The 12,941-nt window shown below is 32.6% G+C and overlaps 1 protein-coding gene across 2 annotated transcripts in view; it reads left to right on the top strand.

Moving 5' to 3' along the window:
* The first annotated feature begins 1,804 nt into the window (after window positions 1–1,804).
* The window catches only part of LOC117324903, a 32,091-nt gene continuing 20,954 nt past the window's right edge, over window positions 1,805–12,941 (top strand). For both annotated transcript variants that reach the window (XM_033880749.1, XM_033880742.1), the window contains exons 1-2: window positions 1,805–3,182; window positions 6,383–6,691. In XM_033880749.1, the coding sequence (XP_033736640.1) occupies window positions 6,463–6,691 (229 nt within the window). In that variant the 5' untranslated portion in view covers window positions 1,805–3,182; window positions 6,383–6,462. The remainder of the gene's footprint in view (window positions 3,183–6,382; window positions 6,692–12,941) is intronic.

Below are 12,941 nucleotides of genomic sequence, written 5' to 3'. Positions count from 1 at the left end.
ATATCATGTACAATATCATGCATTATTTTAGCACAAAATTAATATCATATTGAATATAATGTATTATTTAAGAACGTTTAAGGACGAAAATTGTTAGTAATAAAAAAATAATACTATATTGAATATCATCTATCATTTTAGCACGTTTGAAGTCGAACATTGTTAATTATACAAAATTAATTTCATAACGAATATCATGTATTAGTTTAAAGCGTTTGACCCCGAACATTGTTTAATACACTAAATTAATGTAATGTACAACATAATGTATTATTTAAGTACGTTTGCGGCGAAAAATTTTCAGTTTTACAAAATGAATGTCATATTGAATATCATGTATTATTTTAGTACGTTTGAGGTCGAACATGTTTAGTTCTACAAATGGGACATCATGTACAATAGCATGCATTATTAAGAACGTTTAAGGACGAACATTGCTAGTTATACAAAATCAATACCATATTGAATATCATCTATTATTTTAGTACGTTTAAGGACGAATATTTTTAGTTATGCAAAATGAATATCATTTTGAATATCATGTGTTATCTATTTGTAAGTTTTTTTGAGGCCGAACATTGCTAGTAATACAAAATTAATTTCCTGTTGAATATCATATATTATTTATCATTACGTACGTGGACGGACTTGACAGTTATATATATGATTTATTAAACAGTAATTACATATGGGGAAGACCCTGTAGTTTGATTAAGTATCGTATATATCTGTATATATATATAATCTTGTTATTTCCATGTTGTTTCTGTTTATCATCAAATTACATTTAAATATGTAATAACAATATTAGAGCAAAGAGTTTTAATTGAATTGAATATACTATCGCGTATTACGAAGTGTTTATATATACAATGCATTGGATCAATGGTAAAGAAGAGTATTCAAGGAAAACTTTTACAGAAAAAAACAAAGCAAAATAATGATAAGAAAAATATTATAATAATAATGATATAATTATATAAATCTGTTATTTTCACTTTCCTGAGAGTATCCTGAATATAGCGGGAAATAAAACCTATCACTAAATTCAGCGTTTCGCGTAAGTCATAGATTGTGAAATAATAGCTAAACATTTTATTGCATTTTTTTCCTCGTAAAAGTTTTAGTATAAAACTTATGAAGGAAGTTTGTTTTAAATATAATACCATTTTCATTGTATTATTATAGCTGGCATTCAATACAAACTGTTGAAAATACGTCTCGTAAACACTGATAGTATGACATCGCAATGTCGGTATTTACCCTATAGCGCGAATTCTGATTCAACATAAAGCACACGCAATCTAAATCCTATTTTACGGAAACTGATTTGAATTTATGCACATTGAGATAGTAGCGAGACAAACATCAGTCTTCACAGCCACTGATCCGTACAAAACAAAGTTATAATCGTTAGTATAAAATGCAGGAATAATGGAAATAGATAGCAATATTATGATATACAAATACTATTGCTAATAATATTTAACTATGTATAAAATAAACGACTTGCGAAAGGAGACAATGTTCTCTAAAATGTATTTGTATTTTTTGTGGTTTGGAAAATAAGAAATATAAAATCAAGAGATAGACGTCTTTGTACTATATGTAACTTAAATTACACTGTTTTATCGGGATTATACATTATTTGATATTGTTAATGGTGGCGAGCAGTAGCTTTGGTATTTCAGAATAAAATATTAACTAATAATACTAATATACCAAACTTAACAGATATATCTTATTACATAAATATGTAAGAGTTAAAAAAATACTTCAAAATATATCGAAATTCATATTAGCGTAGATAATATTTTATTCTATCATAAAACAAAGTATAAAAACATTGTAATATAATTGCACTTATTATTCAATTAATAACTAAAACTGATTTAACATATTTATAATCAGAATAACGAAATGTAACTGGAAAATTCCAATAGGTAAATATAGCTAAATACACTTTGTATTCAAAACATTACGTTAATGGTATCAAACTATTTACTTATTACACTGCTCCAAGAAAAAACCGCTTTATCGTGAGATTTATTAAAAATAACTTTATTATTTTTAGTTCAATTAAAAGTAGTTTTAAAAGACACTGTAAAAATGCGTACGTCATACAAAGCTGGTCTTCTTTTATTCCGAAGTATTTCCCTTACTTGACAAATTATAGACATACACCTCAGAAAACAAACAATAATGGCTCCTGATAGACACAGCTCCAGTCTGTAGTTACATATTACCTTAAAGGTTTGTGTTGTTATCAGAAAACTGCCCCCCGTCGGTAACGTATCACTCAGCCTTCGTACTACCACAGACACTCACGCACATACATACATACAAATTAGCATAAATACACATATCTACCTTAGTCATATATAAATACACCTAAGCCAGACATACACTCACCGTACATGTAAATATCATTCTCCTAGTATGCCAAAATACATAGAACGAAATCCTTGAATTAAATATGTCCTCGCGATCTATTTCCGGAGAGGTTGCTGCACAGCAATTTAATATCCACTGCTTGCCATTCCATGTAAATTTGGCCCAGCCAGGGGTCGAAGGTCCCTCCGAAGGGAATTAAAGCTTGAATCAGTCAATGTTTACACGTGATCAAAAGTGAATACACACGGTTTCTAGATCCCCTAGTTTATATCCGTGAACTTTATTATATGTATGGAATGATAAATCAGACAGACCCCGGTTCTCCTCCATTGACAACAGCAACCTACACACAACCACCGGCAGCCATTTTCCCTTTCAGCTTGCTAGCAAGGGACTTTTTCAAAACACATCCACATATTTTCTGTTCATGACCGGTTGGCCGGCTTACAATGGTAATACACTTTTTTCCAGGTCAGCAGCGTCTTTCTCTGGGTCTAAATAACCACTCCCTTCCTCGTAAGCCGTGACAGTTATGTTTGTTTACACGGGCAACTAAGAAACCTAAGTATGGGACAGGCAGATAAGTATGTCCACAGGGGATTCGTGGCTAGCCAATCACAGCCATGCTTGCATAGCTCGGATAGACAACCCGCACCAACAATAACTCAATGTGTCGTGATCACTACAGCAAGCCGCCATGATAGAACTCGCCTGGTAATGCAGGCTACAGTGGCTTTTTACACGCCCAACATAATGTTGCTTTTTTCATGGAATTATCATTCTTAAAGGTAAGGGAATCTTAGTTTTACATTGTGATTGAACTATGATAAGTAAGTGTTCGTGAATAGAAATACCAATTACATGAGTATCAACATACGAACTGTATATTCATGTACAAATAATTTTCAAAACAACAACTGGCCTACTTTCCAAACTTCTACAGGTAAAACCATTTTTCGAAAAATAATGACAGTTTGCTTATAAAAATATTTGAGACGATTTTTACACAGGAAAATTATAAGTGAAAGCATTTGCTATCTTAGAATTATTTTAAATTGTCCGATTTTGTTTATTGCACTGCAAAGCCACGGCGTAGATGTGCGTCACTCGTAACACACATTGGGACGTAAACACAGTGATAGATTTACAGCGGGTTTATAATATCAATTTGCGCTTTCTTATTATTTTCCTTTACTCAAATTATGTAAAACATTGTTGCTTTTATTATGTTTTGTTTTTTAATATTTGAAAACTATATTTTTATTAGAATTATTACTTTTGTGTCGGACATAAAATATAATACGACTTGGATGCGTGAACAAGCCGGTGTAAAAGGAAGATACTTAATATTGTTAATTAAAATTCATTTTATTAATTTCCCTATTTGACCGATATCTTCGCTTTAACTGTTCCGAACATACAACAACCGTGGGATATTTGATGATAACTTTCGACAAACGTGGTTTTCAATACATCAACAAAAAACGATTTTCATATTAACACAGAGCTTTAAAAAGGAAAACCTGTCAATTGAACAGCATTTTTAAACTTTTCTAAAAGTTTGTGGCTAAAGAACATTTGAACATGATATCATGACATTGGGTTTATCAACAGTTTGCTCTAGGATATTCATATTGTTTTGCATTTAGTCTTCAGTAGGTGTATATCAATGTAGCGAACTATTTTTTAATTTGTTCCGGTCGATTGTTGAACTTTGAAGTTGTACTTTCATTTACGGGCATCATTTTCAAACATTGTCGTTTTCCATTGTCTAACAACAAAATTCACTATTTGAATGTTGCATTGACGTACTTTATATACAGTTTTTTTGTATTCTATATGTACCTTACTGTATATATTAACATATTATAGGAATCATAGATTGGCGGATGTGTATTATTTCCAGAGACAGAAAGAAACAAAATAAAATAAAAAAAATAAAAATAAATGTTATGATTTTGTATCAACCTGCCTTTTTATCCAGTCAGAAACATGCAAGACACACTATTATTTTTTTAATCGGTTACAAACCAATTGTTATTCATATTACAAAAATTATTTTTATATGTTTAAAGACAGAAATATTATTTACATGTCAGCGAAATGATATCATGCAGTATTTGCAGTATTACGTAGATTTCTACCGTTCATTGATACTGCTAAATATTCATATACAAATATCATTACATAATATATACTTCTCTTGACTTTAAGTCATCGAAACGAGAGATATAAATGTTTGTGTTTAAATAAAGGCAATATCCGGTAAACATGGCCTTAATGTGCCTTATACATGTTGTTTTAAAAATCTAAGATATTTATTTTCGTCAAACTGAATCAGTCAGTACCTGGAGATCATTAGATGTCCAATCTTGTGTGAAAACCTTCGTTTTGTTGACTATTGTACCTTTAACCTCATCATAAGCAGCGTGGTGTTAATCAATAGCGGCTTATTAGAATCTATCATATGAAAATACTAGCATGCTCTCAATTTTAGTTTGTGTTATACAATGGACATTGATAGTCATTTGTAAGGAATATGTTTTCTATTTTATTTGTATGTCCAACATACAACCATAATACTACGTAGAACATCTTACTGCGTCTCGCCATGTCGTCGGACAATTTCTTGTAACGAGAGTTGGATTAGTGGTGGTGGAGACGAAGAGTGGATTTGGTCCTATCACATAAATTCTACTTGTAAATTGTGAATTAATAAAGATTGTGAGGGTGTATTAGATAAGCTAATTCAGTCCACTAAATGTAGCAAGAGAATGATTGGCTGATAATTCTGGCAAATTGGTTAAAATTCAAGAGCCAGTGTCGAAGCTTGGTCGATCTAGCGGAGGGTTATGATCATTGTTGGTTCATCGGCACATGCCCACACTAATCTAAACACTTACTTGGAACCATTTTACTAGGAATGGCGGTTGAAAACTTCGTAGTTTGCCTCTCGGAAATGGAACTGAATCACCTTTAGGACTTTCTGATTGCTGTTTGATGAGCATATCAATATTTGACTGGGTATGCGACGAAGCTTGCCTGGTTTACTTAATTTTTAATCCCTTTTAGCTGGTCGACTGGGTACTTGTATATATAGTTTGTTTAAACTTAATTTGAATCTGACGAGATTTATTCGCAGCTCTGCCCCGGGAAACGGGGAAAAGATTACACGTGTTTTTTCGACAGCAGACTTATGCCACGTGCATTTCCTAAAATTTATTTAATGTTTCCTTCTTCCTAGTTTGTGAAAATATAGAACAGCGCAGCAACTTATAAAATACTCTGCTTGATGACGTGAAGTCCAGGATACCTGTTCAATATTCATTATGGCATACCTGTTCAATATTCAACAATGTCAGCATGTGTGATGGTGGTGGCTTCTAGTTACAACCATACTCTTTGCAAAACACGTATGACACTTGCGGGGACGCTGCACCTCGTATATGCAAGATATCATGTTAATATTAAGGAGGTAACTCCATTTACCATAGAATGGTTTATTTATGGAGGATAAAACAAGATAGCTCCCTCTCTTGTACCGGGTATTTCACGGAAACTTAACAGCACGACGGTTGAACACAGAGCAAGGCAGTAATTTATTTACATCGCTTTCAAGGCCGAACACAAGAGGCTTACATTAACTTGCGTGCGGTTGTGTAATGAAGACCGTGGGTATGCTAAAACCATATACTTATTTTGTGTTGACTGCAAATTGTGGAGTTTTTAGGCAGGAGTTGCATCAGGTAGTATCATGCCAATGCACTGACTCGTAGAACTGTTATACTTGTCTAAAATGGCGTGCAAATGCCCCCCAAAATCAGTGAAAAGACTTGGCATTGTTCCGGTTGTAGAAACGCATCCTTTTTACGTCACAACATCGAATTCATATTGTTCGTAGGGAAGGTTTTCCAACGTATCGTCAGATATTGTCAGTAAATATTTCCTATACAAAGAAATGTAATGATTGCATTATTTTGTACTGTAGGTATGGAGGACTGGTGGTGTCTGATAGAAAATGGCCACTGTATCCGGGCTTATGGATAAAACTCTTTGGATATTTACATAATGGACGCTCCACTTGATTTTACTCTGGATCGAGCTCGGCTTATTGGTGCTAATGCTATTGGAACTTACGAAGCAGGTTTCGATGCCGCCCATTCCGCAGTGCTTGGACGACCAGGGGCAGGGGGGACCGCCCTACAGGACATGGGCCGGGGAGCGACGCCAACGACTTCACAATACCAAGCTTACCCGGCCCGATACCTTCCTTCGTCACTCCCCATCCCCTCCCCAGGTAAGACTTTGTTTTGAAGCTATGGGGCCATGTCGCAGTGTGTGATAACGTACCTCACGTCGCGGGTGGCCGAGTCTTTACATAGAAGGGGACATTGTCAGATCATGGCTTAGGTTTGTTACACAACGTCGTTATATCACAAAGGTCTGATGATTAGAGTTTAATGATCGGGAGTCGTATTTATTCATTTCCACTTGAATACATGTATGATTATATCGAGTGCTAGGCTGGACACAGAATAAAAATACATTAACATTATTCTCGATTGACACTAAACCATCCTATATTCTGATCCGTCATCTATTTCGTACATTGCGTGATTATGTTAACCATTCACATTCATTTACTAGAAGTAAGTTGATGAAATGCTAATAATTATTAATGAACTTCAATCTTTATTAATTATTACATCGTTCGTTGCAGTTAAATGATCACAAGTCGTAGATTTTCTCCATTGTGAAAGTTTAAAGCGCAAGGGGATATACATCTTAAACAAATCATAGTTTATGAAAAGATCGATAGAATGTAGGAGAGTTGTTAAATAGAAATGTTAGCAGTTCTTCATTGGAAGACTAAGTTTATTTAGATATTTTACAGTTGAATACATTTTCAGGAAAAGAAGTAGTAACTAAATGTAACAATGATTGCATCAATCACTTGATTACATTACCTTTTTTTCTCCCTTCATCAAGTGATCGTCTATAAGCTGTAGGAACACGCCCACGTTGAAATGAAATGATATCGAGTTTGAATATTTTCCCATACTTCCTTACTCGGTATTGAATACTTCGAACCACAAAATGTTTGTATTCATATTGTGGAAAACGAATAAATTATTGTTTGTTACAATCACAGTTATTTCGCAATATATTTCAATAAAGTTAAATGATCTAAAATTATTTTGTTCCGTTAAAACAGTCAATGTATCAGGAAATACGTGTACCTTTCATGACTCCACATTTCCCTGTGTATGTTATAAACCGAATTGCATTGCATACCACACTACTGAGCCACTACTATAGAAAGCACAACATACGTCTTTACCAGATGCTAGACTTAACAAATGATAATGTGAAATTCAGACAAGGGGATAACCTTAATATAACCCTGATGTGCAATGTGGCATATTGTTACTGGCGAAGTCAATAGTTAAACTATTTATTCCTACGAAACCATTTTCTATGTATGTAGTTCGGAAAAATAGAATATATATATAGAAAGCGAAAACTCCAGCGGAATATCTCCGGATATCGGGGTTTTCGTATGAGATATGATGATTTTGTCGGCTAGTTGAGAGGGAAAATGTGATTCTAAATTCTCTACACATCGTAAATATGTGAGAATGATAATTTATTCTGTACTTATTTCACCCGGTAAATAGTTTCCACTGAAGGGGCATTGTAAACTTTGATATGTAAATAGATGAAACACCTGCTATCCTATGGCCTATTCGATGCTTAAGAGCCCAAGTGAGCTGAATTTTGAAAACGTCCTATAATCCACTGATTTATTCTTATTTTCCGTAACACACAACCTATGGAGGAAGCACATTTCTCAAAATATTGTGTCAGGAGACTTTATTGGTGTATTTATGAAACAATTCCCTATGAAATTCATGAAAGTACTATTCTGCTATATTGTATATTCCTGATTAATAAATGCTTTATTTTCTTTAAGATAAATTGATAAATAAATTTCTAATACTGTCTTCCGCTTTGTTTTGGGTATCTACTCGGGCTATTTTTTTGTTGTTAACAGAAGCTTTGGTTTATACTGTGCTTATTTAATCCTTTGAGGAAAGTATGAATATATAATTATTCGAATTCGGCTGTTGATTTTAACTTAAATCATTCATCGAAAGTCATAAGACATAAGCAATATTACAACAGCACGAAAAGTCATGATTTGTTACAGGGATGTGTCGAAATCGTGTAGTTGCTTTTGATAAAATGTACAACTTGACCTTACTGATTGATTAGTAATGCTTGCTTGAGGTAAAGTCAAAATTAAGAAAAAGCGTTCCAGTGCGTTTAACTGTAGGATAACCTGCCAATGGAATGTTCTTTGAAAATAGACCAAACCAACACTAACCAAAAGACGCCAAGGTGATCAGTGTTTGCTTTAATAAGTCGTTCAACAAAATATTTTTTTCCAAATATTTCTGGAATATATACGATCTTAGAAAATTACTGGTGTATACATTTCCAAACATATCAGAAGAGAAACACATTCTTGGCATCGACTAAAATAAAGAGACTCGGAAAGGCTATTTTAGCGTTGAGCTTTGGGAATTAACAGCTTTTAAAGTACCATGTACAATGCAATCGCTTCGTTTAAAATTGACCAGAATCATTGTGCAATTAAACTTTTAACACAGCATCTCGTGTAATTGTTATGCCATTTGGAAATGAGAACAAAACAAATATTTCGACGATTGCTATCTGTCATTGAAGCATGAGATTAAATAAGGATGGACACAGAGAATTGGTCCGCTTGGGCGGAACACATGTGGCGTGCACAGTATACCGGGCAGCTATGGACGCTCGCCACGGGATATTGACGAATAAAATTGATATCTAGGGATTTTTCACGGAAATGTTAAATGCTATAAAGATAACACAATTGATTGATTGCGGAGGAGAGCATGATAATAAATTAATTCCAGGGCTCTTTTTTTGGAACACTTTTCCGCCGTGTATTAATAAATAGGCGATCAAAAGTATACACGTTCCTGGTAAATGGCCGTAATGATTTATGCCTGGCAGCACTCAGGTTTCGTTGGAAACTTGAATGTATAAAATAAGGAAGTTGAATAGGAGGAAAAAATATTTCTAAACTTTAGAGAGAAGTAGTACGAAATATTGGGCATTTCTTTGTCAATAAACAAACTAAAGATATTTAAAAAAAAAATAAATTATCAAAAAGCTAAATCTATTAAGACCATGACAACTTCACCACGAATTCGTTAAAGAAATTCAAAAATCAACTTACACGATCATTTTTGTAATAAAAAGGGAAACAAATATTAAAAAAGCAGAGTCAATAGATTTTCACAAATTGATTTGCGATTTGAATTAAAAGAGATAAAAAGAAAACTTACTTAAAGATTGCTTAGAGTGAAGTTACTACGTGACTCGGGCTAATAAAAGGAAGCACATGTACAATCGACGAAGTGTATGCAAAGCCCGTGATTAGCAGATGGCTCCACTGTATCGATATTGTGATAACAGTGAACATATACAATGAAGATTGATGGTGTGGACATCGGGGGAGCTTCATGTCATTTCTACACGTGCAAATACCCTCAATACATTAAGCATGATAATGGAACGGTCCTTATTAGATCCATCTCGTATGTCGTTAATCTAACATTAAAATGGCATGGAGGTCAGTTCTTCTGTTCCTATATCATTTTTGTCATAGACATCGATATTTGCCACAACACGCCAAGGACCAATCTCATAGTTTCGCAATATCTGAATATAAATTGCTGTCGTTTTCAAAACGAAAATTAAAGGTATATCATATTATATAAGGCTGTAATCGACTAGGAATGATTTATGTATTATAATGATGATTAAAGAATAGTTTGACTTGGAAGGGTAATATAAATGATAATGAAAAATATTATGAATTTATATGTATACATGAGTTCCACATTTGGCTCTTCTGAACAATTCACTTCCCACACAATTTGCTGGTAGTAGTTCATGCTTTCATTATAGCTTTGTCTTGTATATTTGTATTCTTGTTATTTCTAGTGAAGATGAAGTTGTATTTAGTTTTTGTTTTGTAAGTTGACGCTTTTAAACAGATATGATCAGATCGCAAACCGTCTCTTTGTTACAGTTAAAATATACACGATTCACCTTAAGGAACGAGGCACAATTCTAGTTGTAACAAGAATAACCTTGTAATCTATATAAACACAGAGAGGAATAAATCAATATTGTAAATTCTTAGCACCATTTTAATCAGATTTAGTAGTCAATCAATTGCACTGTTGCTTTTTGTTCTTTTTCAAGCATTGCGCCTACTTTTTGACAAATGGTTTTTAAATTAAAATTTGTAAATACTATATTAATGAGTGAAATACTAAACATTATAATTTTTTATGAACAACAAATTCGAAGTGCGAATGATTTGAAATTAAAATCCTTAGGGGTTTAGAGGAACTTATTTGGTTGCGATATGACTATATTGTTACTGCATATGACCCTGTGCTTATGTATTTATGTTTAATCTTCGCTATCTGAACCAATCAATATTTTATCAAATTGTTTTGATTAGTATATCTTATTATATATATGATATATATTAATAATATACGGTCTATTACGCCCCAAAACCATTCACACAAAGACACACACAGGACACTGCTTCATTGGTGATGACGTCACATGATGCTCAATGCAATATTTGATTAAGAGTTATATTATGATATTGAAATATACCACATCGACAAAGTGTGCAATATGTATCCTAGAATAATGTAAAGAATTATATAAAGTGCGCACTAAATACAAGATTTTTTGAGAATTGATAATATTCCATTATACAGTTACATTGATTATGCGAGGCAAACAAAAAATGAAGCACTAATTAGATAGATGTAAGAATACCTTGCATGACGTTCATGGCCGCACTGTATTCTATCGTCGTTTATCCAACAAATTGCCCCGCCACTCGTTTGTTAATATTGAATGTAAACCTAAGAATTTATTATTAATTCACTTTCATGTTAGTATTGCAACAAGGATTCCACAAAAAGACAAAAGTGAATACTTTTCTTAAATGTATAATTTGTAATACATCATTTCAATGAAAAATGATAAAAGCAAAATGGTTCACACCATTGTTTCGTTCTCATAGTTTTACTAAATAATGATACGGGAAAATAAAATCGTTCAAGCCAAACAAATATAACTGGCGATAATCGCCAAACGCGGGAAATAATATGCTAAGCTTACCAGCAGTAATATGTTCATCAAACTTAGATTAATTTAACATTTTTTAATCGAACAAGGTAAATACATATTTAACGAAGTTTAATATTTTAATATTATTTTAATTACATGTAACAAATGAGCCACATTCGATACATATAAAATATATATAATGCGATTTTCAAAAAATGTTTATTTACATATGGAAACAAGGTAGTGTTGTGAATTTGGTCTCAAATCTAGTCTTCATTTACTGGTTATCTTAATCAATCAGATGAAAAACTTGAGAATTTTTTTGTCAATAACATACGTATAAGTCAAATCCAACTGATGAGACAAAAATATCGAAAATAGTCATGTGATTCTTAATTGACGTGTATATCAGTCAATCTGTTTTAATTGAATCAAATCGCACATGTCATGCAAATGATTTGGCTATCTAGTGTGTAGTATAATTTTGATTTTCTTATAAAATTATACGTTGAAGCTTACGGTATCAAGTTATGTAAACGAAGTAAAAATTATGTTTAAAACATATCTTTATCTTTTAAATACACTAATGCTGTTCGTTTAATTTTGATTTTTTTTTTAAAATATTTATTACATGATTCGACTCTTAATAATAGAAAACAATTTATTGAAAAATAACACATGTGTGGACAACAGGATAAATGTTTGTCTGGTTTATCCACAAACGATTACCTATTTAGCTAAACACAACAAGTATATTTTGCTGATGTAAATACTACTATGTATCAAAACAAATGTTGTAGAAAAAATCATTAATTACAATGATGATCGTTTACCTTCATTAAAATTCTTTAGAAATAAAGAATAATTAAACGTCAGGAAAATTCCTTTTTATCTAAACTAATTACTCCGGTAATCTTTATAATATCAAACAACTTAAATTACAATGCAATAATAATATTAACAATTCACTATGAAATGCTATTCAGATTGTCGTTCAATGCACGACCGTCTTACAAAAATCGATAACAAATATTTCCGCCTTTTATCGAAAATAACGTTTAAAACATATACTAACCTTTTGTAAGAAAAACAAAACAATACTAAGTCCATTTTAATGTTGACTAATCCTCAAAGAATGTTACCTACAACTGCCTACAAACACACGTGTGACGTGTACACACCAGATAGAAACTTTCATGGCAACCGGTACAGCCGACATTCCATTGTGTAGACTGTATATGCCATCCATATTCTATTGGGTTTCGTACACAATCGATTTACACCGTTCTATAATAGCTTTCCATTCGAGGACAAAAGTCTTCCATGGTTCA

The sequence above is a fragment of the Pecten maximus genome, chromosome 1 (genome assembly GCF_902652985.1).
Source record: "Pecten maximus chromosome 1, xPecMax1.1, whole genome shotgun sequence".
Lineage (NCBI taxonomy): Eukaryota > Metazoa > Mollusca > Bivalvia > Pectinida > Pectinidae > Pecten > Pecten maximus.
This window is presented reverse-complemented; position numbering and strand designations above follow the sequence as displayed.